Here is a 27,030-nt window from a genome sequence, read left to right as displayed (position 1 = left end):
GAGCATGGTGAGTGGAGAATCTCCAATCCTGAGGGAGGGATTTTTCTGGCTCTTTCTGAGATTCATTTGATACTGCTTCCCTATCTTTTATACTAAGATCTTCAACAAGTATTTCTAATTCATCACTAGCAGAAACTTTATTAGTGACATGTGTTTCATCAAAAACAACATTCGTTGACCCTTCAAGTACATGAGTTCTTTTATTAAAAACTCTATATGCTTTACTACATGTAGAATATCCTAAGAATATGCCAATATCTGTTTTTGACTCAAACTTTCCAAGTTTCCCTTTGTCTTTCAAAATAAAACATTTGCAACCAAAGACTTTGAAATAGCTAATATTTGGAGTTTTATTATTAAAATGCTCATAAGGAGTTTTATCTAAAAAGGTCTTATAAAACATGATTCATTACATAAGATGCAGTATTAACAGCTTCAGCCCAAAAAGATTTTGGTAAATTATTCATTAAGCATGGAGGTAGCTAATTCTTGTAAAGATAGATTTTTCCTTTCTACAACATCATTTTGTTGAGGTGTTTTTGGAGAGGAAAAATCATCAGAAATTCCATTTTCTTCACAAAAAATTTCAAAAGAAGCATTTTCAAATTCTTCTCCATGATCACTTCTAATTTTCGAAATCATAAAGCCTTTTTCATTTTGAATTCTTTTTGAAAAGTTAATAAAAGATTTTAAAGCTTCATCAATATGAGATAAAAATAAAACTCAAGTAAATCTCGAAAAATCATCAACTATAACAAACACATAATGTTTTCCACTTAGACTTGCAACTCTAATAGGTCCAAAAAGGTCCATATGTAACAGTTGCAAAGGTCTAGAAGTAGAAACCATTTTCTTTAGGTTGAAAGAAGACTTAGTTTGTTTACCCATTTGACAAGCATCACAAACTTTATCTTTTTCAAAGTTTAATTTTGGAAGACCTCTAATAAGGGATTTCTTAGAAATATTTGAAAATTAAATGAATGCTAACATAGACCTAACCTTCTATGCCAAATAACCAACGGAATCTTTCATGCATGCAGATAAACTTTATTTTCTACTAATAGGACAATCTAATAGATCAATAGTAAAACATTTTTATCTCTTTTCCTACAAACAGAACTTTTCCATCACATGCATTTTCTAATTGTACAAATTTTTAATCACTAAAAATTAACTCTATATCCTTTATCAACATTAATTGACCAATACTTAAATAATCATCTTTAAACCATCACACAAAACATTTTCAAATAAGAAAAAATATTGAAAACCGTCACTAATACACCTTGCCAAACAATCTTGCCCTTTTTATTGTCACGAAGGTAACCGTATCCTCCATCTTTCTTTTTTTAGTTATGTGAATTTGTGTGGTCCCCATGTCATATGTTTTTTGAACATCCACTGTCCAAGTACCAACTTATTCTTTATGGATCTCAAACAACTGAGAGAAATTAAATTCTCAAGATGTAACCTTAGGTAACCCGCAAATTTTGTTTGGGTTCTTGGGGGTTAGCTAACAAAAATTTAAGGAATCCATCTCTTTTCATTCATAATAAATGATTTTTTTTAAAAAAATTGCAATATCATATAGCTTTATGACAATGTTTTCCACAGCATGACAAATAAATAGAACTTCTTTGACAAAGTAGTTTGGTAAATTTCTTTTGTTTTAAAGTGAGGTTTATAACCTAAGCCACTTTTATCAAATAATGCATTGTTTGCTTACCCATCATGAATACTAAAATTCTTTTTTCCATTTGTAAAACTTTAAAAAGAGTAGCTGAAATATCCTCATTTTATTTCTCTAATAATTATACTTTTCTTTTAAAAAGCATGCAATAATTTGATTAGATAAATCTAGATCTTTTCCTAATGTCTTATTTTTCTCGTTTAGATTAATCTGGCTCAATTAATAAATTATTATTTTCAAGAGCTAATTTAGCATTTTTTTCTTCCTAAGAGACATATATTTGCAACCTAATTTTTCAAATTCAATTTTAACTTCAATATATGCATCAATGAGCTCATCAAAAGTAAGGTTTCAGGACTTACCTCATCGTCGTCGTCGTCGTCGTCTCAAAAGCCATAAACACACAGATTTGCTACTTCTAACTCACTTTCAGATTCGCTTTCATCGCTTTCGTCCTAACTAGCTTTCATGGCCTTCCTGCTTTTCTTTGAAATGACTTTTCTTTGAGGATAATCCCACTTCACGTGTCCAGGCTTTTTTGCATTCATAACAGATGATTATATCTTGTTGGCTCTTTTCTCTTTGCCTTCTTGATTGTTGACTTTCTTTGAGAAGTCCTTTTCCTAAATGCTTTTTGAACTTCTTGGTCAAGTAAGCGAACTTCCTCAATTTAGTTCAGCTTTAGTTTCAGAGTCCTCTTGAACTTGAGTGGACTTTAATGCTAGGCTCTTCTTCTTTTTGACATCTTCTTCCACATTGGCCCATGATTATCTCATGTGTCATGAGAGATCCAACGAGCTCCTCCAGTGGAAGTTTTGAGAGGTCTTTTGCTTCTTGGATCGCTGTCACCTTAGCTTCCCAACTCTTAGGCAATAATCTAAGAATTTTTATCCACATTTTCAAAGGTGGTATAAGATTTTTCCTATTCCCTTCAAAGCATTAAACAATATTCGTGAACCTAGTAAACATTTCAGATATAGTTTCATTTGCATCCATTTTAAACAATTCATAATTATGAACTAACATGCTAATATTTGACTCTTTAACTTGATTTTAGTTCCTTCATGAGTTACTTCAAGTATATCCCAAAATTTCTTTTGCAGAATTACATGCAGAGACTCGATTAAACTCATCAGGACATAAAGTAAAAAACAGAAAGTTCATGGCTTTAGCATTAAATAGAAAAACTTCTTTTTATCTTCATCATTAAACTCTTTTTCTTCCTTAGGAATATCTTTATTATCAACTATCTTAGTAGGAATTAAAGGACCAATAAAAACAATTTCCCATAGATTATAGTCAATAGAAATCAAATAAATTCTCATCCTAGTTTTCCACAATGTATAATTATTTCCATCAAACAAAGGTGGGCCTAATGGTAGATTGACCTTTACCATACCCATTTATTCCAGTAGTTGCCATAAGCTCGAACAATTAATTTTTTCGAAAGAGGAAGAGAATATAATAATTTTTTTTTTTTAAAGATTTTTGTAAAGAAAATACTTTTCCAAAATTTAGATTTTAAATCAAAAAAGATTTCAAAAGATTAAAAGTAGAGAAAAAAATAAGGTTTTAATAACCAATTTTCAAGAAAAAAATTCTAATGAAAACAACTTTTAAAACTCAAATTTTCAAACTTTTTGCAAAAATTAGAAAAAATCCAGATTTAATAATATTAAAAAAAACATAACGTAAAATCAAGAAAAATATTACAAAACCTTTTTGAAATAAGAAATCTGATCTACCTGCTCTGATACCAATTGTAGGATTTAAAGGCAACACTTGAGGGGGGTGAATAGGGTTGACTACCAATTTTTTTTAAAAAAATAATTTTATCTTCAAACAATGCTCAATATAGTTAACCCACTAATTTGATTAAAGAAAATTTATGCAAGACAAAAACATAAATCATGCAAGCTATGATAACTTCAAATTTAAAGACAATTTAATCAAGGATAAATTTAAATAGCACACTAAAAATTAAATCATGCAATTGGGAAATATTAAAAAAAATAACTAAGACAAGAAGCAAAAAATTTGAAAACAAGAAATAAAAGAGAGAGAGGAAGAGAAAACACCGGGAATTATAGTGGTTCGACAAATTGCCTACTCCACTCTCAATGACTCCTTCTTGAGTATTTCACTAAGTGATCCTCTTGCAGGTGAGGACCAAACCGACACACGACCTTCTTTTTCCTAGGCTAAAGAGAAATCCAAGATCATTTTTACTGGTTCAGGATCAAACCAATTTCTCTTTTCTCACAACCCAAGGTGTACCCATACCTTAATATATAATTCCCAAAAATTAAAAGAAAACCTCACAATATTACCTCTTGTAGGCAAAATAACAAGTAGAGCGCTTAGAAAAAAACTCACAAAAATAGCTCTAGGCCAATTTAGAAGCAAGGAGGACAAGAATTTGAGAGTAGAGAGAATTGAGAGCTTAAGACTTGATAGCTTTTTGGTGTGTCAATAAAGAGTAAAATCAAGCCAAATTTATAGGCGAGGGGGATAAATTTTGGCCATTGGATATGATTGTAAATGAAAGGTGGAGATTGAATAAAAATAGAAAAGGAAAGATTTGAAAAGGAATTTTGAAAAATTGGAATTATTGAGATTTGGAGAATAAGATGGATTTGAAGGATGAAAAATTTAGGAAGGAAATCAAATTTGAAAAGGCTGAAATTTGGTGAGAAATTGGAAAAAATTGGATCAGGAAATTAAAGGAAAATAAGAAAATGAAAATGAAAAATAAATAGTCGGATGATATGAACACCACGCGCATAGAGGAGGAGATGGAGCGTCAGCACCGCATTCTGTGAAGAAAACCGCAGGCACGCGCGCATCCGCGCGTGAAGCTGGCTGACCGCCACTTGTCATTATCTCTAATTCGTCCACGGTCGCCACGTCACTGCACATCATGTGCCATGCCATCGCCACGTCAGCAAAAACGATCAATTGGAGTGCCACATCAGCTGCCACGTCATCAATATTGACCGTTTGTGTGTCACGACAGCCGCCACGTCGGATGCCACGTCAGCAAGGTGCCACGTGTCACTGCCATGTTGGATTTCCTCTCTAATCTTCTTTTCCTTATAACTTTCTCGTTTGAACTCTGATTTGAGCTATTCAAATTGCGTTGAAATCGTCTTTCCGAGCTCTACAAGATAGTGACTCTAAAACACTGAAAATTTTAGTACAAAAAATCTGAGTTTGTTATCATCAAAATACTTGGTTTGATTGAAGCCCTAAAGCTAACAGAGATTGTGATAGTGTCCTCACTTATTAATTAGATGCCCACAAGATGTTGTGTTTTCTTTGGGATTCACTAGAGGTGGTGTTATCCTTCGGGATTCACCAGAGGTTGTATTTCCTTCAGGATTCACTAGAGGTGGTGTTATCCTTCGGGATTTACCAGAGATTGTGCTTCCTTCGGGATTCACTAGAGGTTGTGTTTCCTTCAGGATTCACTAGAGGTTGTGTTTCCTTCGAGATTCATTAGAGGTGGTGGTTTCTTTCGGGATCCATTAAAGGTTGTGTTTCATTCGGGATTCACTAGAGGTGGTGCTTTCCTTCGAGATTCACTAGAGGTTATGGGTCCTACGAGACTTACTAGAGGTAGTGGGTATACTTAACTACAGTAGGATAAAATTTAGTTTTTCATGTATAAGTTCCATAAGGACTAAAGGCGTATTTATGTTCCACCAGAGGTAGGTATCTAGAGGACATAGATGCCTAGTCTGACCTCAATAGTGGGGTTAATTACTGAGTATTTTTATACTCATACTTTCTTATGTTATTATTTCAAGTAAGGGTAGAGATGCACCGACAATTGACAAGAGGAATCCTTGATCGAATCACCGGGGACTAGTTTACATGCTTCTGCTCATATTTTAATATTTCTATTATGTTTTACATTTTCAATTTTAAGATTTGAGACTATCGCTTTAGTCTTTTTTTTCAAACTTATTTGTTTCTTTTCATGATTTGTGGGCACCCTATCATTTGACTTTAAGTATTTGAAATTTATACAAATCTTTTTAATTATCTCATTTATTTAGCATTTATTTCATTATAAAAGAATGTTATTATAACTTACTTGCATGCATACGTTAGTAACGGCCTAGCTTGAGTCCTAAGGGGTCAAGTCGTTACAGTTATACTCAGGTTGAAGGAGTTGACTATGAGGAAACTTCTCACATGTTCCCATATTAAAGTCTATCTAGATACTCCTGTCCATTGCCGCATATTATGACTATGGAATTTGGTAAATGGACACAAAGACTGCCTTTCTGAATGACAATCTTAAAGAGAACATCTATATGCAACAACTAGAAGGATTCGTACCCCAAGGTCAAGAGCAAAAGGTTTTCAAGCTCAACCGATTAATTTATGGACTAAAACAAGCTTTTCAATCTTGGAATATAAGGTTTGATACTGTGATCAAATCTTAAGGTTTTGATCAAAATGTTGTTGAACCTTGTGGAAAATCACCAACAATTCAGTGGCTTTCGTAGTGTGATACGTAGACGATATCCTACTCATTGGGAATGATGTAGGTGTATTAACTGACATAAAAAGGTTGGTGGCGGCCCAATTCCAAATGAAAGATTCGGAAGAGATACAGTTTGTTCTCAATAGTCAGATCTTTAGGGATCGTAAGAACAAATAGTTACCTTGTCTTAAACTTCATACATTGACAAGCTGCTTGTCAAGTATTTTGTGCAAAATTCCAAGAAAGGTTTGCTATATTTTAGGCATAGAGTTTTCTTGTCCAAATGTCCTAAGACACCTCAAGAAGTTGAGAAGATGAGATGAGTCCTGTATGCATCGACTGACAACCTGGTGTATGCAATGTTATGTATTAGACTTGACATTTGCTTCATAGTGGGGATCGTCAGTAGATATCAGTCTAATCTAGGATTCGATCACTAGACTGTTGTTAAAATCATCCTAAACTATCTTCAGAGAACGAAGGACTACATGATCGTGTATGGGTCTAAGGATATGATCCTCATAGGATACACTGACTCTGATTTTCAGAGCGATAGGGATTCTAGGACATCCATTTCTGGATTAGTGTTTACTCTTAATGGAGGAGCTATAGTCTAGAAAAGCATCAAGCATGGGTGCATCGCTGACTCCATCATGGAGGCAGAATATGTAGCGACTTGTGAAGTTTCCAAGGAGGCTATTTGGCTCAAGAAATTTTTTACTAACCCTGAACTTGTTCCAGACATGTCACCTGATTCGAGAGATTGTGCATTGAGGGGACGTGATCGTTACCAAGATCGCTTCAGAGCACAATATTGCCGATCCATTTACAAAGGCTCTCACTACTAAGGTGTTTGAGGGTCACCTAGAGAGTCTAGGTCTACGAGACAAGTCGCATCTAGTCTAGGGCAAGTGGGATATTTTATCGGGTGCATATTGTATGCCCTGGTTTCTTGTTTTTATTTGTGTACTATGTACTCGTTTATACTTTTATTATGTACACCCCACTAGCTTTAGGACAAGTGAGTGATTGTTGGGGTTGATGTCATAAATCTAATGGTTTTGTAGTTTGTAATTGCATTGTACAAACAATTTATTTATCTAATAAAATAATATGTATTTTATTTGATATTTAGTTGCATTAACTTACAAAAACCAATAACCTAAGATCCAAGGTTATCTTCTGTAACTTAAACATGTATATAGAGACATATAGGTGGATCATGTTTAAGTGATAATCTAAATGGTCTATAGTAAATGGATAAGGTTAGGTACCTTATCTCGAAGACTCTACGAATACGACCTGCTTTGTAGTTGTTACAATTGTTGTAAAGTGCTATAAATGATCTGATTCTGATCATTCATGTGGAGGCATGTGAGCAGGGATATTCTATGTTCATTAGAGGAATCAGTGGTACTTAAAGAGTTAGATGTAACTACAAGGGCAAAACAATAATTTTGGCCTAGCTGTACTTATGAGCAATTTGTGAAGGGTCAATGTATTGTTGATTGGTTATATCCAATAGACACGTAAATTTATCTATAGTGCGAAGAGTGCAGTTATCTGTCAATAGTGGAGTGACTAACAATTAATGGAAGTTAATTAATTCAAGAGTTTAATTGATTAATCAAATATCATTGGAGCTTCAATCTAGGTCCATAAGGTCCCCTCGTTAGCTCAATTGGGATTAAGAGAATTGAATTAATTTGGATTAATTTGAATTGTTCAAATTAATAAAGGGAATTAATTATACAAGATATAATTAATATAAAATTATTTATATGAGATATAATAATATAAAGCTTTATTTGAGAGAATATGAATATTTGAATATGGTTCAACTATCAAAATTAATATGAATTTGATTCATATTAAATATTATAGGTTAAATGAGATAATATTAAACTATAGATTATGATATGATATAAACTATAGGTTATATGTTATATTAGATATAACATATATTTCTTTTAATATATGATATTTAGTTGGTAAATATATATATATATAAGCTAAAGAAAAATTAGTTTCTGGATAATTAAAAAATAGGGGAGTTATTTGATAACTTTTCTTCTTCCCCATTATTCTTTCATTAACTAATATATAAAAATGGGAAGGGTTGAATCTTTCATCTTCCCCTTCCATTCTAGTATAAATATAGGTGTTGTGATGAAATTCTTTACGCTCTTTGAAATCAAGAACATTCATCCCTTTTTCCAAATTAATCTTGAAGCCCACATATTCTCCACAATTCACTACCTTGAGAATATCGAGGTTTCTATATGGTGGTGTCCCATTGATTGGAAAATTTGCTGCATTTTTTGTTGCTCATGAGTTCGAAAGGAATTCAAATAGTCTGTGATTTCGATGAGGAACATGAATTTTTTTGGTTTTCAAGGGTATGTGATCCTCAGATTTCTTCTTCCTCTTTAATTTCTATATAAAAGCATACTTATTAGATTATGTATATATTGTTTGAATCCTCTGTGTTTTCTATATGTTCTATAAAATTAGAATTGAGACATGATTACTTCTGCAATGGGTACTTGTGTATCCTTTTAAGTAAGGCTCCCAGTTTATAACGATTAGAGAGGATAAGTCGATCTATTCGTCTTATGGGAGATGTCACTGGGGGGTTGTCTAGCCAGTACTAGAGTTTAGTTTCAGTGTGGGCAAGAAGGGTGCATGTCTGAGAAGTGCCCCAAGAAGAATGCATCAGACAACAAAGACCAGTATACGAGCTCAGATGAGGGGGGTTCGAGCCATCAGTAGTAACAAGGTTGAGTATATTCCCCCACTCGGCAGGAGGCCAAGAAGTTTTGCACCGTGGTGACAGATACGCTCCCAATCTTGTGAAACTATGTATTGGTTTTGTTTGACTCTGACTTATCTCACTCATTTATATCATCAACATTTGTAAAGCATGCTATGTTTAAGTTAGAACCCTTACATCATGTCCTATCAGTTTCTACTATGTCTGGTTAAATTATGTTAGCTAATGAAAAGATAAAGGCATGTTATATTGAAATAGCAAATTATACTCTAGATTTGACCTTAATAGTTTTGGACATGCATGATTTTGATATGATACTGGGCATGGATTGGTTGGCTGCTAATCATGCCAGTATAGACTACTCTCGTAGGGAGGTGATTTTTAATCCTCATACGAAAGATAGCTTTAAGTTTAAAAGGGTCAGGGCTATAGTCCTGCCTAAAGTAATTTTAGCTATAAAATCCTATAGGTTACTTAACCAAGGTACCTGTAGTATCTTGGCTAGTGTGGTTGAAAACAGAAAGGCTGAGGTCTCCTTGACGTTAGAGCCAGTGATAAGAGATTACCCAGACATTTTTCCAGAGGACCTCCTGCGATTATCGCCACATCAGGAGATAGACTTTACAATCGAGTTAGAGCCAGACACAAATTCAATCTCAAAAGCTTCATATAGAATGACCCTAGCAGAGTTGAAGGAGCTTAAGATTCAATTACAAGAGTTGTTAGATAAGGGTTTCATATGCCCTAATGTGTCACCTTGGGTTGCACTAGTGCTATTTATGAAAAAAGAAGATGGATTGTTACATCTCTGCATTGATTATAGGAAATTGAAAAAGTGAATATAAAAAATAAGTACCCACTTCCCAGGATTAATGACTTGTTCAACCATATGTAGGGAGCTACAATGTTATGTTAGAATTAGAACCCTTACATCATGTCCTATCAGCTTCTACTTCGTTTGGAGAAATTATGTTAGCTTATAGAAAGATAAAAGCATGTCAGTTTGAAATAGAAAATCATACTCTAGATGTGACCTTAATAGTTTTGGATATACATGATTTTGATGAGATACTAGGCATGGATTGGTTGGCTGCAAGGAGGTGATTTTTAATCCTTCTACAGAAAATAGCTTTAAGTTTAAAAGGGTTGAGATTGTGGTCCTGTTTAAAGTTATTTCAGCTATGAAATCCAACAGGTTGCATGACCAAGGTACTTGGAGTATCTTGGCTAGTGTGGTTGACACTAGAATGGCTGAGGTCTCCTTGACGTCAAAGCTAGTGACAAGAAATTACACAGATGTTTTTTCAGAGGATCTCCTAGGATTATCGTTACATTAGGAGATAGACTTTACGATCGAGTTGGAGCCAAGGACAACTCGTATCTAGAAAGATTTATATAGAATAAACTAAGCAGAGTTGAAGGAGCTCAAGATTCAGTTACAAGAGTTGCTAGATAAGGGTTTCATATGCCCTAGTGTGTCTACATGGAGACAACTTGAAGAATTTGAAGAAAAAGGGAAAGATAAACTTGTTTTCAAGTTGAAGAAGAATTTTTATGGGCTTAGATAGGCACCAAGAAGGTGGTACAAAAAATTTGATTTGTTTATGATAAGCAATGATTATATACGAACTACAACTGATTCTTGTGTGCATTTTAGAAAGTTCCTTACAGACAACTTCATCATTCTTCTTTTATATGTAGATGATATGTTGATAGTTTGACAAATATTAGGTATGGAGATTGCTTCGATGGGAAAGCTAGGAAATTGTGGTTATCCCAAGAGAAGTATATTGAACGGGTTCTGGAAAGGTTTAATATGAAGCATGCTAAACCTGTTAGTACACTGCTAGCACTCACTTTAAGCGAAGTAAGAGAGCTTGCCCTACAACAAAGAAAAAACAAGAAGTTATGTCATCCGTCCCTTACTCTTTTGCTATTGGTTCTTTGATGTATGCTATAGTGTCTATTAGACCTGATATTACACATGCAGTCAGTCTAATGAGCCATTTTCTATCCAGTTCAAGTAAGGCTCACTAGGAAGTAGTGAAGTGGATCTTTAGATACTTGTGGGGCACCTCCAAATTGAGTTTATGTTATGGAGGTGGCAAACTTATGTTTGAAGGTTAGACTGATGCAGATACGGTAGGTGATCTTGATAATAGAAATTCTATCTTAGGTTAAATGTTTACATTTTCAGGGGGAGCCATCTCATGGATCCAAGCTACAAAAATGTGTAGCATTGTCCACAATTGAGGCAGAGTATATTGCAACAGTGGAAGCAAGTAAGGAGATGTTATCTGTCTCTTATACACATCTAGATGTGTATAAGAGACAGGTTATGACTTAAACGGTTCCTTCAAGAGTTGGGTTTGAAGCAAGGTAAGTATGTTATATTTTATGATAGACAGAGTGCTATGGATTTGAGCAAGAATCCAATGTGTCATGCTCATACTAAACACATTGACATTAGATATCATTGACTACGAGATGTAATTGAAAAAAAAAAAAAAAAGAGATTGAATCTAAATAAAGTCCACACTAATAAGAATAGTATAGATATGTTAACTAAGGTAGTTCTCAGAAGCAAGATTGAGCTTTGTAGCAAGCTTGTCAGGATGAGGTTCAAGTGATCATGGATGTGATCGAGTCTTCCCTGTGTTGGCCTGGAGGGGGAGATTATTACGGGTGTCCAGCCCACTTGTTGCATAAACAAGACTTTATTTTAAACTTGTGTTTTCTGAGCCCAATTGGGCCTAGGTTAGCTCATCTTGAAAGCCTTAGGTTTTCTTTTATGTGATATGGAGATAACCTAAGAAAAAAGAGAATGGAAAAGAGGCAGAAAATCGGAGAAAAAACTTTTCAGTGGCATCTTCCACAAAGTTGTTAATTTCTAGAGTTTCATCCGTTGGATCGTGCTGAAATTTTGGCAACCTGTTTGGGACACATAGAGTCTCATTTTGAACGGTTGGATCATTCTTTGGAGCTCTAGTTTGTTTGTAATCGCTATCGAATAAAACTCATAAAATTGGGTGATTTTCATTCTTTTTTATCTCTTAAGTATTCATCTTTCATGTATTAAAGTATTTGTGGATAGTGAACCTTTGTATGACTGATTTGAGTCATTTTCCCATCAATTTTATCATAATAAGAGAAGTTGACAAGGGTGGACTCTTCACAAGTCCCATAGTTTTTGCTCTTCACATCGAAGAGATTTTCCATATATAACTCGTGTGTGCTCTTTGCTTTTAGTCTTCTAGAATTTTGTGGTTTATCGTTGTCCATTTTTGGTTAATCGCTTGTTGATTATTTTGTGATTTATTTGTGGTGTTTTGGAGAACAATTATGTGGTTGATTGTTTTGGAAGAGATCCTAGTGGGTTGTTGTTATATTGTTTGGGTCTTATCAAGAGTGAGAGTGAGCATCAAGAAGATATTAGACGAAACGTTATATGGAAAAAAAGAAACGTTATATGGTATGATCAAATTTAAGATAAATGGAACAAGAATGAGAAAGAGAGTGAGAGCAAGTGCCGAGCCATAGCGATCAAGAACGAGTATTGAGAGGAGTGAGGGTCAATAGCGATAATCGAGCATCAAAGATAATCATTCATACTTCGAACGAGTTGTTAAAATAATTTCATTATGTGATGACTCAAGAAGAAAGTAATTTTAAAAAACCCCTTGGTTTTCTAACTTTTTTGCATTTGTGCTCCTCAAAAGAGGTAATATGTACAAAATTCCTACAAAATAAAAATGAAACTACAATGATTAGGTTGCACTTATATCATGTCTAATTTTTGTAAGATAGTACAGAATAATAATAATTTAATGTTATAAAAATATATATTACAATGACAATTTTTTATTAGATAAGTAGTTGGAATGCACAAACATAACCAACATCTAACTCTTTTCCGAAATGAAAGAAATAAGAAAAAAAAGTATCATAACACCATTTTATTACACCACATCACTAGACTGCAAAAATAAGTGCAATTAGATAGCATGTAATATTACTTGTAGGGTAGACCATAGGGTTGTAGAAATCTTCCCACAAACCAACGACTATTATTAGCCGTAAATTTCTTTTCCAAAATCCACTCAAACTTGAAAATGAAATGGGTGCTTGATAAAATAAAATAAAGGTGCCAACTTCCAACTGCCAACTGCCAACTACCAATTGAATCTTTCTATTTTCTTAAAATAATAATAATAATAATAAACCCTATTAGAGGTAAAAATAATTAGATTCTATTTGGATTGATTAGAAAAGAGTGTTTTTTTTTCTTAAAAAAAACAATTTTTATATAAACTATTTTGATAAAAACGGTTTAAAATGAACTTTGACAATATTTTAAAAATTACGTTAAGTAGTTGCCAACACATCAATTTTCTTGAGAATAATTTATTTTCAAAATTAAATACTTGAAAAATTAATCCACACACGCTTTTATTCTATTCCACAAAACAAATGTTGGGTTTTGCAAAATAAAGAATCTTTGGAAACCAATCAACCACTTTTCTTGTTAAAAAGGAAACTTGTTTGTAAAGCATAACATGAAAAAAAAAAGGGTGAAAGATGTAGGTATCAAAATGGTTACATACGTATTCAAGTTTAATTTAGAGATCAAATCTATATTATATTAAAAGAGGATAAGTCGAAGAATTTTCACCTTTCTATTTTATCCTTGATTTTTAAACATATTCTCACTATACCTTCCTTTAGTAGTTAGTTATACCATCTTCTATTTTCACGAATGAAACTTTTTTTCCTAAAAACACCTCTACAAAAGAGACCATAAAGAGACCATTAATATTTTTTCTATGCAATTCACTGCTTTTAAAAAAGATAACCACCGTTCTATATTTGTTGTTCTATATTTATTTTTCCTTTTTAGAAAATTTTAATTTAATTTATACTAGTTGTTCCTAAAAATAGTATAGACAAAATAGTTACTTAATAAAATTAAGGATCAAAAGTGTTTTTTTCCTTACGTGAGGATGGGAGAACTGAATTTCAAATCTTAAAGATTCTAAGTTGATAGTTCAAGTCTCATTAAACTCATGTGGCATAAAAAATGTTCTTAACCTTAATTATATATCTTTTTGTATTGATATGAAAGGCACCTGTTCGCACGAGATTTCAAGAGAAATTTATTTCGTGGAACTTGAACTTTGTATTTGTATTAATTTTGTGGAAAGTGAATGCATTCTCTAATACATAATATTCTAATGCTTTCAAAATAAACTATAGTCTTTAAGCTGGTTGATCTTCTTGAATGATCAGCTTTCGAACTTCTTGATCTTCTTGGATGATCGGTCTTTGGACTTGTTGATCTTCGTAGATGATCGACCTTTGGGCTTGATGATCTTCTTGGACGATCAACCTTTGGACTTGTTGATCTTCTTGGATGATCGACCTTTGGGCTTGTTGATATTCTTGGACAATTGACTTGTTGATCTTCTTGGATGACCGGCCTTTGGACTTGATGATCTTCTTGGATGATCGGCCTTTAGGCTTATTGATCTTCTTGGACGATCGGTCTTCAACTTGTTGATCTTCTTGGATGATCGACTTTTGGGTTTGATGATCTTCTTGGACGACCAGCCTTTGGGCTTGTTGATCTTCTTGGATAATTGGTGCTTGCACGAGGCTTCCAGAGAAACTTGTTTCGTGGAGTTGAACTTGAGTTGGTGTTGATGTTGACGTTGATGTTGATTTGATGCGATGTGGTTCGATCTCTAGTACTTAATCCTCTGATTCTCTCTCGATTCAAGTAAGGCACCAAACGTTCTTGAAGTAGAAGTCTTGGAAGAAAGTCTTTAGTGTTGGGAGTCTTATGCTTGTTAATTAATTCTCTCTAGACTTTCTGAATGTAGAATTGCTAACCCAATTTCTCTATTTATAGAGTTCTCAGGTGGCTTCATGGGCTTGGATTTGGTTGAACCATGGGTTTGACTCTTATGCCCAATTAGTTGGATTTGGGCTTTTGATCCATGAGTATGACTTTTGAGCCCAATTAATCGGATTTGAGTTTGATTTGACATCTGAATCAAATTCAACATATTTTTTGGTTTAGAGATTTTAACCCAAATAATAATAATATTAAATTGGACCAAGTTAATTTTATCCAATTCAATTGTCATTATGAAACCACGTGACGTCATCAAAATTTGTCTTCACCTTCAATTTGGGACACGTGTCACCTCCTAATTGATTTCAAATTTGATGATTTAGAATTTCGTCATTAATCTAAGATATGACAATTTGTGATTGGTCCAAAATTTCTAGTTTAACAACACCTACATTTTTTTTTTGTTTGTTTTATCAAAGCTTTACATTAAAGATTGAACTATATTCTCTCACTCCCATATTTGTTTTACTAAACAGCCACCCTTTCACAATTATAATGCCAAATTCTTCAAAAATGGGGAAAAAAAAACTTCCAATTGGAAGAACAATTAAAATACTACAATTAAATTGTATATGAGTCTAAATCTCTTCAAATGTCATTGAAAACAGTAAGATAAATTCATGCCAAAAAAAGAAAAAAGAAAAAAGAAAAAGTTGTAAAACCTTCACTTTTGAAATTCCAACAGACAGTAGAAATAATCGATATGGAATGGTCGGAGGGCGGAGAAGCCAGCGGAGAGGCCGAGTTGTCGGAACTGCTCTTCAGTTCGTTGCTTACTTTTGGCCTTGTAAATGGTCATAATGAATACGTCGTTGGCCAAAAGAGCACGTGTCCGATGACTGTCATCCGTCTTCTCCGGCAATGTCGGCTCACAGGCGATCAATTTTCCTCCCGCCGGAAGAGACTTGCAGCAATTCTCCAATATAATTTTGCATTCATCGTCCGTCCACGTAGATAAAACCCACTGCCAAAATCACAATAATCTCAGGATCAAAACTTTTCCATCTAATTTAAGCTTCGTTTGTTTTGGTTTTGTATGTACTTTCAATACATTTGTTTTTTAGTCATTAATTATATTCATGAATTTTATTTAGAATTTGAGCTGCAATTGATAGAAAAGGGAAAATTCCAAGTAAGAAATTTTAATTTTACGGATATATCGATCGATTTTAGACGAGTTAATAAATCGATAACGTGAAGGATACTCTAACCTATACAATTTAGATTGCACTGTTAACTCATTTATATTGTATTAAATTCAAATAAATTAAAATTTTTATATGGATTAGATTAATACATAAGTTTAAACTAACTTGGGACTTATTATTAATTTTAATTATGTTTTTTTTACTTAAGATATAATTATGTGTATGTATATTTGTTTTAATTTTACTTAATTTAATAGTAATTTTGGATTGTTTATTCACCAATAATTATTTTTTTAAAAAAAAATAGCACTTTAGAAAGAAGTTTTGCTAATTTTAATTCAATATCTCAAAATAATTAAATAAATTTTTTATGTATTAATATCTTACTTTTTTTTTTAACAAAAATTTAATTAAATGACTAAAGTAACCTTATGCTAACTCAACCCAAATATTTTATGGTTGAGTTGGTTGAGTTCATTGTTTAATAAGGATTGCTTACATGGAAGAAACTTACAATTCATACAATTGGATTTGGTGGAAAAAGTGTTTAACTCAATCCAACTCAATTCACAAACGCCACTTATGAATATTTAATAAAATTGTTGATATCAACAATTATTTCTTTAAATAAGAACTTGCATAAAAAAAATTAAATGAATAATTGAGTTATTTTTAAGGGATTTGTAAATTGTAATGGGTGTGAATTTAAGAACGGATTTTTGCGACCATGTCTTTTATGTTTGAAATTTTACAAATATGACAAAATTTTGACTCTTGATATTTCATTTGTTCGATATTTCAAAATTGTTCCTAGATAAAATACTGGTTCAGATTCCTTTTTTATAAGAACTTTTCATTCCATTCACTTTCCTATTTGATCTTTTTGTTATATTTTATTTTTCCAATTTGATTGTAATGTTGTTTTGGAAATTAATATTTCACTTGTCAGACGATAGAAACTCCACTGCTTCCTTAAATATTTCTAATGGGTTATTTTCCTCGTTTTATTAGGTATTGATGTAGCTAAAAAATATTTATGCCAAATTGATTGTGTGAGTGTATACTAAGTCTCATGTATACTAGGTCTCCTTTGAAAAGTCTTTAGGATTTGGTTAATTTGGTTAGACTTTATTCTTACGGTATTCATACAATATTTATACTCCCTGTACAGTTCCTTGTAAAGATATACTTGATAAATATATCGTTCACATGGTATCAGAGTCTTGCTAGTTAGTTTCTTCTTCCTTTTGTTCTCTATCATCGTTGTCGTCCGGTCATCGAACCACTCATAACCCCTCTCTGGCGTGAAGAAGAACCACCCAGATCCCCTGTCCGAAGCCACTGTGATAAACTCGACCCTTGATCCCCACTGTGAAAAACTTGATCCTCGATCCTATAGCCTCTATGAAAAACACAATCCTCTATCCCCACTATGCAGAACTCGGCCTTCTAATCCCCGATCCAAAACTTGATCGAACTCGATCCCTGATTCCCGATCCAGAACTCGATCCGGTCCAAAACTCGATCCAGTACAAAACTCAATCCTCGATTCCCGATCTAGAACTCAACCCCCGATCCCCGGTCCAGAACTCGATCCTCAATCCCTGATTCTCGATCCAGAACTCGACCCCCGATTCTCAGTCCAGAACTCGATCCTCGANCTCGATCCTCGATCAAACTCGATCCCTGATTCCCGATCCAAACTCGACCTTTGATCCCTTCATCCAAGTCGCCAAGTTACCAAGCCTCCCTTGTTGTCCCTGGTTTTCTTCTCCTTCCAAGCTGCCAAGCCACATGGAAAATGATCATGTATTTCGTCTCATTAGTACTATTCTTGATGGGACAAATTACATTACTTGGATCCATCAAATGAAGAGTTTCCTAATCAGGTGTAAATTATGGCGAATTTTCATTCGTGATATTCCCTAGCCAGTCAAGATATCCACTGAGGAAGATACTAGATTTGTTGAATGATTAAAGGATTGGGATAGTAAAAACCATCAACATCACTTGGATCGGAAATATATCTATACCGGTCTCACGTTCGGTTTGATGTATTTAATGATGCCAAGAGTTTATGGGATTTCCTATCTACCCGGTTTCAGTCCATTGGCTTAGCTCACTACTATCAACTGCAAGCACTCTGATTAATCTTACTCAGAAGATGAGGCAATCTGTTAATGACTACTTGGCTACACTTCAGCCAGTCTGGACACAATTGGATCAAGCTAAAATTAGTACTGATTACATTTTCCTTATTAAGGTTCTTATATGACTTCGTCTAGAATATGCGTTGATCCGTGTTGCTTTGCTCCACCGTAATCCCCTTCCGTCTCTAGATGCAACAATTCAGGAAATTCCATTTGAAGAAAAACGTCTTGACATCACTTCTTCCGGGCAATTGGAGGTTGTACTCGCCAGCACTCATATGCATGGTACTTCTTGAGCTTTCTTTTGTAAAATCTGTAAGCTCACTGGGCATAAGTTTGCTGACTATTCAAAAGTCAAGTGCAGATACTATCACAAGAGAGATCATATTCTGGACAACTATCCTACAAGACCACCTCGACCACTAGGATATACCTCCAAGTCTCGATCTTTTACACCTAATCCTGACTCTGCCTCTACTATTGATGTTACCTCTTCTACTGTCTCTGAACCTTCCTCATCTACTTTTCAAATGAGTGACTTACAAGACTTGCTTAAACAGGTGATTTCATCCAATTCCTTCGTAATTGCGGTCTCCCCAGGTAATAGATAGCTTCTTGATTCCGCTTGTTGCAACCATATGACGTCTAATTTTTCTCTTTTGTTTGTACCTACTCCTACCAAATTTTTTTCCTCTCATTTTATGCTACTGATGGTAATTGTATGACTATATCCCATGTTGGCTCTGTTGACACTTCCCTATTGCAGCTTTCCAATACTTATTGTGTTCCAAATTTGTCCTTTAATCTTGTCTCCATCGGGCAATTATGTAACCTTGGTTTAACTGTGTCTTTTTCTTCTACTGGGTGTCAGGTTCAGGATCCACAGTCCAGAAAGACGATTGGTACGGGTTGCAAAGTGTTTGGGTTTTATGTCCTAAAATCTCGCAGTTTGTAATAAACATTTTCTATTATCAATATACTTGTTATTGATCTCATAAATTATATGAAAGTCTAAATCCAACAAAATAAGACCCATGACTATTGTATGAGTACTTGAACTTTCTGTGGAGATATAAGAGTGGATCAGGTTCGAGTAAATAGTCAAAATGATCTATGGTACATGAATGAGGTTGGGTACTTTATTCTGGTAACACCATTGGATGCGGCTACTCTGTAGTTGTTACAAAGAGTTATAAAGTGCTACATACGATGTGATCCTAATTCGTACATGTTATGACATGAGGAGTGGGGGCGTCCTATGTAATGAGTTTGCATAAGATTAAGACCAAGAAATAAGTCACTCTTACTTTATAACGTTGTTTATTGTTTAAGACTGACTATTTCACCTAGATGAAATAGGTAACTCGATCTTAATCCTGAGCTAACTATGAATTCATGTTTATTCGAGATTGCCCTTAGATTTTCATAGTTGAGGATTGGCTCAACAGCGCCAGCTCAATAAGACTCTCATTTCATGGGTAAGACCGGATAGATAGCTGAGGACATAGGGTGCAAGACGGAGTTCACACCTACCCGATTTAGGGATAGGAGAAAGGTTGCTCTCTCAAGTACTGAATCCAGGTCTTGAACAATGGGCCTCAACCTCTCGCTGGGCTGAGAGAATTTGGTTTAATGATTGGATCACAAACCAGTTGGTCATTAAAGGATTAGTAGGGACTTGAGAAATAAGATGTAATCTCGGGGGTAAAACAGATATTTGACCCAGCTGTTATTACGAACAACCTATGAAGGATCAACTTGTTGATTATGGTTAAATCATATGGACATAATATATCTACAGTGAGGGAAGTGCAACTATGGGCTTTAGTGGAATGACCCATTTAAGTTAACGAATGAAATTAATTTGGTCTAATGAGTTTAGCCAATTAATCTCGGATCGTTGGAACCCATGATCTGTAGGTCTGCGAAGTCCCCCTACTAGCTCGTAACAGACTAGCTCTATAATAGTGTGATAAGTTAATTTGAAACGTTCAAATTAGAATTAAGGGAATTAATAATTATATGAGATATAAGTATATGTTTAATTTTAGAATTAAATAGAATAGACAAATTATATATATTTAAATTATGATTAAAATATATAAAGATGGATATGTGTTAAAATTAATTTAATATTTGATATTAAATTAATTAAGTTTTATTTAATAATTAATTTATGAAATTAATTTAAATTTTTTATTTTAAAATCAAAATAGATTTAATAAAATCAAATTTTAATTTTTTAAGATAAAATTGAAAAGGAAAAGAAAACAAAACACTTAAATGGAAAATGACGATTTTCCATTATCCATCTTTTGAAGTAGCTCGTACATGAAGCAATATCTTTGCCTTGTCTTCTCCAAGCATGAGCTGCAACTCATGCAACTCTTTTCTTTGCACGTTGATCTGCAATATAATGAAAAGATTAGAGTGAAAATCGGGCATGCAATCAACTGAAGAAAGAATTCTTCAACTGATTTTCTGCAGTGAGCATTTCTCCTTCTACCCTTGATTCAAGCTTGTTTTAAGTCTCACAACTTAATCTAGAGCACCAAGAGAATAGTGGAAAAGATCTTAGGGTGGTCTACAACAAGATTTGGAGAAGATAGTAGCTGGTGAAGGAGCTTTGAAGAAGTTCTACAAGAGTTATGTCTTGAAACTCACTTGTTTCTACAAAAGCATACTTTATATATTGCCAAAATTAGTGAATTTGGGTGCTTAGATGATCCTTGTGCTTCTACTACTGTTGATACAATCCTACACAAAGTAGGAAAATTGTTTAAGCTCACATCTCTTCGACTTCCTGTTTGTTCTCTTTCTGCCCTTGTCACTGACTCTACTATCTATGAGTGGCACCTCCGTCACGGTCATGCTTCTTCCGAAAAACTCCGTCATTTAATCTCTAGTCATAATTTGAATAATATCTCCAAATTTGTATCTTTTGACTGTTTGAATTGCAAACTTGCAAAACAACCCGCATTGTCTTTTTCACAGTCTAGTTTTATAAGCAATAGTTCTTTTGACTTAATTCACTCTGATATTTGGGGACCCCGCTTCTATTTCCACTATCAATGGGTATTGCTACTTTATTTTATTTATTGATGATTACTCTCGGTTTACCTAGATATATTTCCTTAAACACTGCACTTCCCTGCCTTAAATATATATTAATTTTGCTAACATGGTTCACACTCAGTTTTCTCGCCCAATCAAAGTTCTACGTACAAATAATGCCTTGAAATATAAGGAATCCATGCTTCTTTCCTTTCTCACCCAGCAAAGCACTCTTGTTCGGTGCTCTTGTCCTCATACCTCTCAACAGAATGGATGAGCGGAGCAAAAACATCGTCACATCTTAGACCCTGTCTGGGCCCAACATCTGTTTGTCTTTTGTTCTATAAAGTTTTAAGGTGAAACCCTTCTTACCTCTGTCTACATAATCAATCGTCTTCCTTCATCTGTTCTTCAAAATGTTTCTTCATTTGAACGCTTATATGGTACTTCTCCCGATTACTCAAACCTCAAGGTCTTTGGTTGTGCATATTTTGTACTTCTTCACCCTCATGAACATACCAAATTAGAACCACGTGCCCATCTCTGTTGCTTTCTTGGCTATGGAACTGAACACAAAGGTTTTCGTTGTTGGGACCCTCTCTCTAATATATTGCGCATTTCCCACCATATCATTTTTTGGGAGCACATTATGTTCTCTAGTCTATCAACCTTTCATGATTCTCTCTTGAGTCCTCTTCCCTATGATTTTCACGGTTTATTTGATCTTTTCCCTTCTTCTACATCTTCTAATGATTCTGAGCTTGAACAGTCTATGCCTGTCTCTATTGACCTTGATCAGCCATCTATCCCATTTGTGGAATCTGGACCTGTTCATGATCCTGCCTCTTTTGTTCGACGCTCCACTAGGGTAAGGGTACTCCCTACTCATTTTCAAGATTTTTACTATTTTTCTATAATCAGTTCCTTGGTTGAACCTACCTCCTTCGTGAGGAAAATACTAATCCTCTGTGGCAACAAGCTACGAAAGAATAACTTCAAGCTCTTGATAAAATGCATACATGGGACTATGTTGATTTCCCCCTCGGAAAGAAACCCATTGGTTGCAAGTGGGTCTACAAGATCAAAACTCACTCTGACAGTTCTGTTGAGCGTTATAAAGCTCGGTTGGTAGCAAAGATATTTTCATGAGTATGGGATCGATTACGAAGAGACCTTGGAACCTGTGGCACGAATGACATCTGTTCGGTGTCTCTTAGCAGTTGCTATAGCTAAACAGTGACCACTTTTTCAAATGGATGTCAAGAACACCTTCCTTAATGGGGCCTTATCTGAGGAAGTATATATGTAACCGCCTCTAGGTGTCTTCTGTCCATCCCAGAAAAGTATGCCTCCTCCGAAAAGCATTGTATGGTTTGAAGCAAGCTCCTTGAGCTTAGTTTGCAACTTTTAGTTTCACTATCATTCAGCTTGGATATACGTCAAGTTCTCATGACATGACACTATTTACGTGGCAAAAAACTCATGGTATTGTTCTTCTTCTCCTGTATGTTGTTGATATGATTATTATTGGAGATGATCCTCAAGCTATGTCTGATCTACAACGCTATCTTGGCGAACACTTTGAGATGAAGGACTTAGGTTCACTCAGTTACTTTCTTGGCCTTGAAATGTTATTGACTCTACTAGTTATTCGCCGTCTTAAGTAAAGTATGCCTCAAATCTTTTACTGTGCTCCGGTATTACTGACTCTGTTATAGCTCCAATATCACTCGATCCTAATGTTCGCTTGACTCCATTTGATGGAATTCCACTTGAGGATGTCAGTTTCTATCGTTAGCTTGTCGATAGTTTTATTTATCTGAAAATCACCTGTCCTGACATTACATATGTTGTCCACATTATTAGTCAGTTCATGGCTACCCCTCGGACCATTCATTTTACTGTTGTTCTTCTTATCCTTCGTTATGTCAAAGGTACTTTGGGGCATGGACTTTAGTTTTCTTCCTAGTCTTCCCTAGTTTTATCCGACTATTCTGATGCTGATTAGGCTGGTGATCCTACTGACCGGCGTTCTACCTCCGCTTATTGTTTCTACCTTGGTGATTCTCTCATTTCTTGGTACAGTAAGAAACAGAGTGCTTTCCCATTCTAGTACGGAGTCTGAATATCGTGCTCTGGCTGATGCTACGTCAAAACTCTTGTGGCTTCGTTGACTTCTTGCTGATATGGGAGTCCCTCAGTCGTCTACCACTATACTTCACTGTGACAATCGTAATGCCATTCAGATTCCTCACAATGATGTTTTCATGAATGCACCAAGCATATTGAGAATAATTCACTTTGTTTGTCATCATCTCCTGAGCGAAACTTTGATGTTATGCTTTGTTTCCACTGCTGATCAACCCGCTGACATTCTCACCAAAGCTTTGCCTCCTGGTCGTTTTCTCCAACTACTTAACAAACTCAAGTTGATTCCTACCTTACCACCTTGAGTTTGAGGGAGGGTGTGAGTGTATACTAAGTCTCATGTATACTAGGTCTTTAGGATTTGGTTAATTTGGTTAGGCTCTATTCTTAGGTTTTTTATACAGTATTTATACCCTTGTACAGTTTCTTGTAAAGATATACTTGATAAATACATCTTTGACAGATTATTTATAGCCTTACAAGAAAATAACATAATTAACTAATTAACTATAAAATATTAATTAAACACTAATTAATTTAAATTAAGAACTAAATTAAATATTAACAAAAACATACTAATTATCCTATGATTCTCTTCATCATGTATGCTCTCATTCGTGGCATATCACACACATATATATAAACACAAATAAACAATAATTCTCAACTGTTTCATTTTATGAACATGATATATTTGAAGTGTATTGGTAGTATATCATATCTAAGACATGAGTGTATCATGTATCAATCAATAAATATTTGAAATAATTAGTAGTATATCTAACAACAATCAATATTCCATATACCTCAACAATATATCTTATAACAATCAGCATTCAATCAATAACTTATTTTGAAGTAAAAACATGTGTGTTTCATTTTACAAGCATGATAATTCAAGTGTACCAACAATAAATTAGTTAAAAGACATGAGTTAGTAAATACTTGAAGTAAAACATGAGTGCAATAATATACCTAACATCAATCAACATTCCAAGTGCATCGTTCAATAAACAAGTAAGCATTTTAACCTTTTATGGAGCATTTTGGATGTTCAAATATTTTAATTGGCTAACTTGTTAATATTTTAATTTTTACAAATTTAGAATTGTTGGACTAAAGGCTTAATTTTTATATTACGTTTTGCCATTATTGTAAGTGGTCTTTAGGTTGAAAAATACTTAAGTACATCATGAGCGATACTTATTATTATATATCTTATTATATTGTTCAATCATAATTTTTCATATGATAAATTCTTCGATAATGCTTTTTAGTAATGAGAGAATAACGTAGGAAGATAGTGCGAAATACCTTTCATACTTTATTAATTTCATGACTTTTCCCACAGATTTGTGGGGCCTTGGGTGGGTGAACCGGCGGTCCCCACATACGAGGATTAGGGAGCGACACGTCAATCAGAAGTGAAAGGGGATCACGTGAGAGGATTAAACGAAAAGATATTTTTTTCTCTCCTCACCACAAAAAATGGAAAAGCAAAGGCCAAAGGCTACGTTCGTACCTTCATGAAAATAGCATCACCAGTCGGGATGGACTTGAACATATCTCCTCCAACGTGACTCACCCCTGTCATTTTATAACACCGTTAAAACCTCTTTTTTTTTTTTTTTTTTTCTTTTTTGATATTACAAATTCACCATTGATAATGGTAGGGGTTTTAATTTTTAATTTTTTTAATTTATCCTTATTTTTTATTTTTACTATGATTTTCACTTTCTTTAAAAAAATTATAAAAATAAAAAAATTATTTTTCTCTTAAATTCTACTAAAGATATTTAAATTGTTGGTTAAATTCTAAAAATAAAAACAAGTTTTTGAAACTTTTCTCCTTTTTAAGTTTATTTTTTAAAAATATTAGTGAAAAGGTGGAAATAAAACAAATAAAGTTGTAGTTTCTAGAAATCAAAAATTTAATTTTCATAAATTTAGGTGCTAAGTAATGTTTTTATTTTATTTTTATATTTTAAAATTACCTAATTTCGTTCCATTTCATACTATGGTAATTTTTAGTTAAATTTCAAAAACAAAAGTAAGTTTCTAAAAATTATTTTTTTTAGTTTTGAAATTTTGATTTAATTTTTTAAACTATTAATAAAAATAAATAATAAATGAAGAGACTTAAAATGTAGAAATAGTGATCTTAATTTTCGAAACAAAAACCAAAAACCTTACTTTAAATTTTAAAAATCAAATGTTTAGGAAAGGAAGAACGATTCAAGATACTCTATTTTAAAAGGTTAGTATCAATTATTACCTTATCCATTAGAAAAGTTCACTCCTATTCTCATCTTCAAACTTGATAAAATTAAAATGAAGCACTACTAATGACAACTAAATAGGCTAATTAATTTAAAGCTAAGTAATGACAGGTAAAGAGATTAAGTAAATAAAAATAAAACTTTATAATCACAATTAAGGACGTTCATTAATTACAGGAACGATGAAAAAGAAGGCTCACCGGGGATGCTCGGAGCCCTAGCAACCACCTCCGGCAGATCGAAGTTGATCCCTTCCTTAATGGGAGGATGTTTCTGTAAAATCATCCGCAAGCAATCGCCGGCACTTCCACCGACGTCGACCAATTTCTCAACTCCTTCGAAGCCATCGTAGCCGTCCAATACAGCTTTCATGAACGGTACCGATACGCCGGCCATCGCTCTCTGCATCAATTCGTTCATCTCTGCCTTCTTCCCATAGTAACTGTACGCCGGTTCGCCGTTCGCTCTAACGAACGGCTCCGTCGTCGGATCAATCGCAGCCTCGTGTACTCTAGGCCACGCTCTCATAAGCGCGTCCTGTAAATCAAAATCACGATGATTTCATTCAGAATCAGAAACGAACGGAAACAGATCTGTTGTAACAGAAATCTCAAATACGTGTCAAGCACGCACCTGATGATGCTGAAGCACGTACGGCGCGTAGGAGAGGCCATCGGAATCGGTGACAAGAGTTTTTCCGACGTCGGTGAGGGAATACCTGCGGTTAGATGAGTTAGGGCTGAGATGTTCCTCGAAAACACCGTAGCTAGTGAGCATACGTAAGATGCGCTCGAGATTATCGGCGTCTCCGCCGGACGGAACTACACGTGTGAGGATCTCGGAGGCGGAGAGCGGAGAGTTGGAACCTGCTTGCCAGATGGCGTCGGCGACGTTGAGGTGGACTATGGCGTTGAGGGACATCGGAACGCTGATCATGTTAGCAAGCTCAACAATGGCTAGTCTCGCTTTGTTTTGGCTCTCACTCTCGACGGTAGTAGCGACGGCGTTGTCTTGCTCCATCGGCGTTTTCTCTTTTCCGACGATCATTTTGATCTTGAGAGTGAACACCAGGTGTTGTATTTTGTAAGGTCTCGCAAGAATCTTAAGTGAAAGAGGACCACAAGAGATTATTATGATGAAAGAAAGAGGACAATAGAGGGGGAAAATAGTCCACGTGTTTAGTTTTCACTGGCTGTTTTTTGATTTCAGAATGATAATTTACATTTAGCTAAGATGTCATCTTCAATTTTTATCTACGTACTTTTAAATATTTATTTTTATTCCATGCACTTTCAAAAATCTTAAATTTAGTTTCTACTATTAGTTTAATTAGATTTTTATCATTACTTTTTATTTTTTATTAACACTTTCATTATAAA

General features: G+C 34.3%; 1 protein-coding gene across 1 annotated transcript; it reads right to left on the bottom strand.

The window, feature by feature from the left end:
- Positions 1 to 15,386: 15,386 nt before the first annotated feature.
- LOC120091687 (nicotinate N-methyltransferase 1) lies at positions 15,387 to 26,760 on the bottom strand. Its single transcript, XM_039049797.1, has 4 exons — positions 26,285 to 26,760; positions 25,852 to 26,188; positions 24,895 to 24,959; positions 15,387 to 15,836 (listed from the first exon to the last, which is right to left on the bottom strand). The coding sequence occupies exons 1-4, from the start codon at positions 26,696 to 26,698 to the stop codon at positions 15,537 to 15,539; spliced, it is 1,116 nt and encodes a 371-aa protein (XP_038905725.1). The 5' UTR covers positions 26,699 to 26,760; the 3' UTR covers positions 15,387 to 15,536.
- Between the last annotated feature and the right edge of the window lie 270 nt (positions 26,761 to 27,030).

Source organism: Benincasa hispida, chromosome 11 (genome assembly GCF_009727055.1).
Source record: "Benincasa hispida cultivar B227 chromosome 11, ASM972705v1, whole genome shotgun sequence".
Taxonomy (NCBI): domain Eukaryota; kingdom Viridiplantae; phylum Streptophyta; class Magnoliopsida; order Cucurbitales; family Cucurbitaceae; genus Benincasa; species Benincasa hispida.
The sequence above is the reverse complement of the archived record's forward strand: the minus strand, read 5'-3'. Positions and strand labels throughout refer to the sequence as shown.

What these genes read in the sequence shown, in the direction of transcription:
- LOC120091687 (XM_039049797.1), bottom strand. Translation starts at nt 26,698, where the DNA reads ATGATCGTCGGAAAAGAGAAAACGCCGATGGAGCAAGACAACGCCGTC. An exon ending in TAGGGCTCCGAGCATCCCCG is followed by an intron (nt 24,960 to 25,851) that starts GTGAGCCTTCTT and finishes ATAAAATGACAG; the next exon opens with GGGTGAGTCACGTTGGAGGA. An exon ending in GTGATGCTATTTTCATGAAG is followed by an intron (nt 15,837 to 24,894) that starts GTACGAACGTAG and finishes TGATTTTGGCAG; the next exon opens with TGGGTTTTATCTACGTGGAC.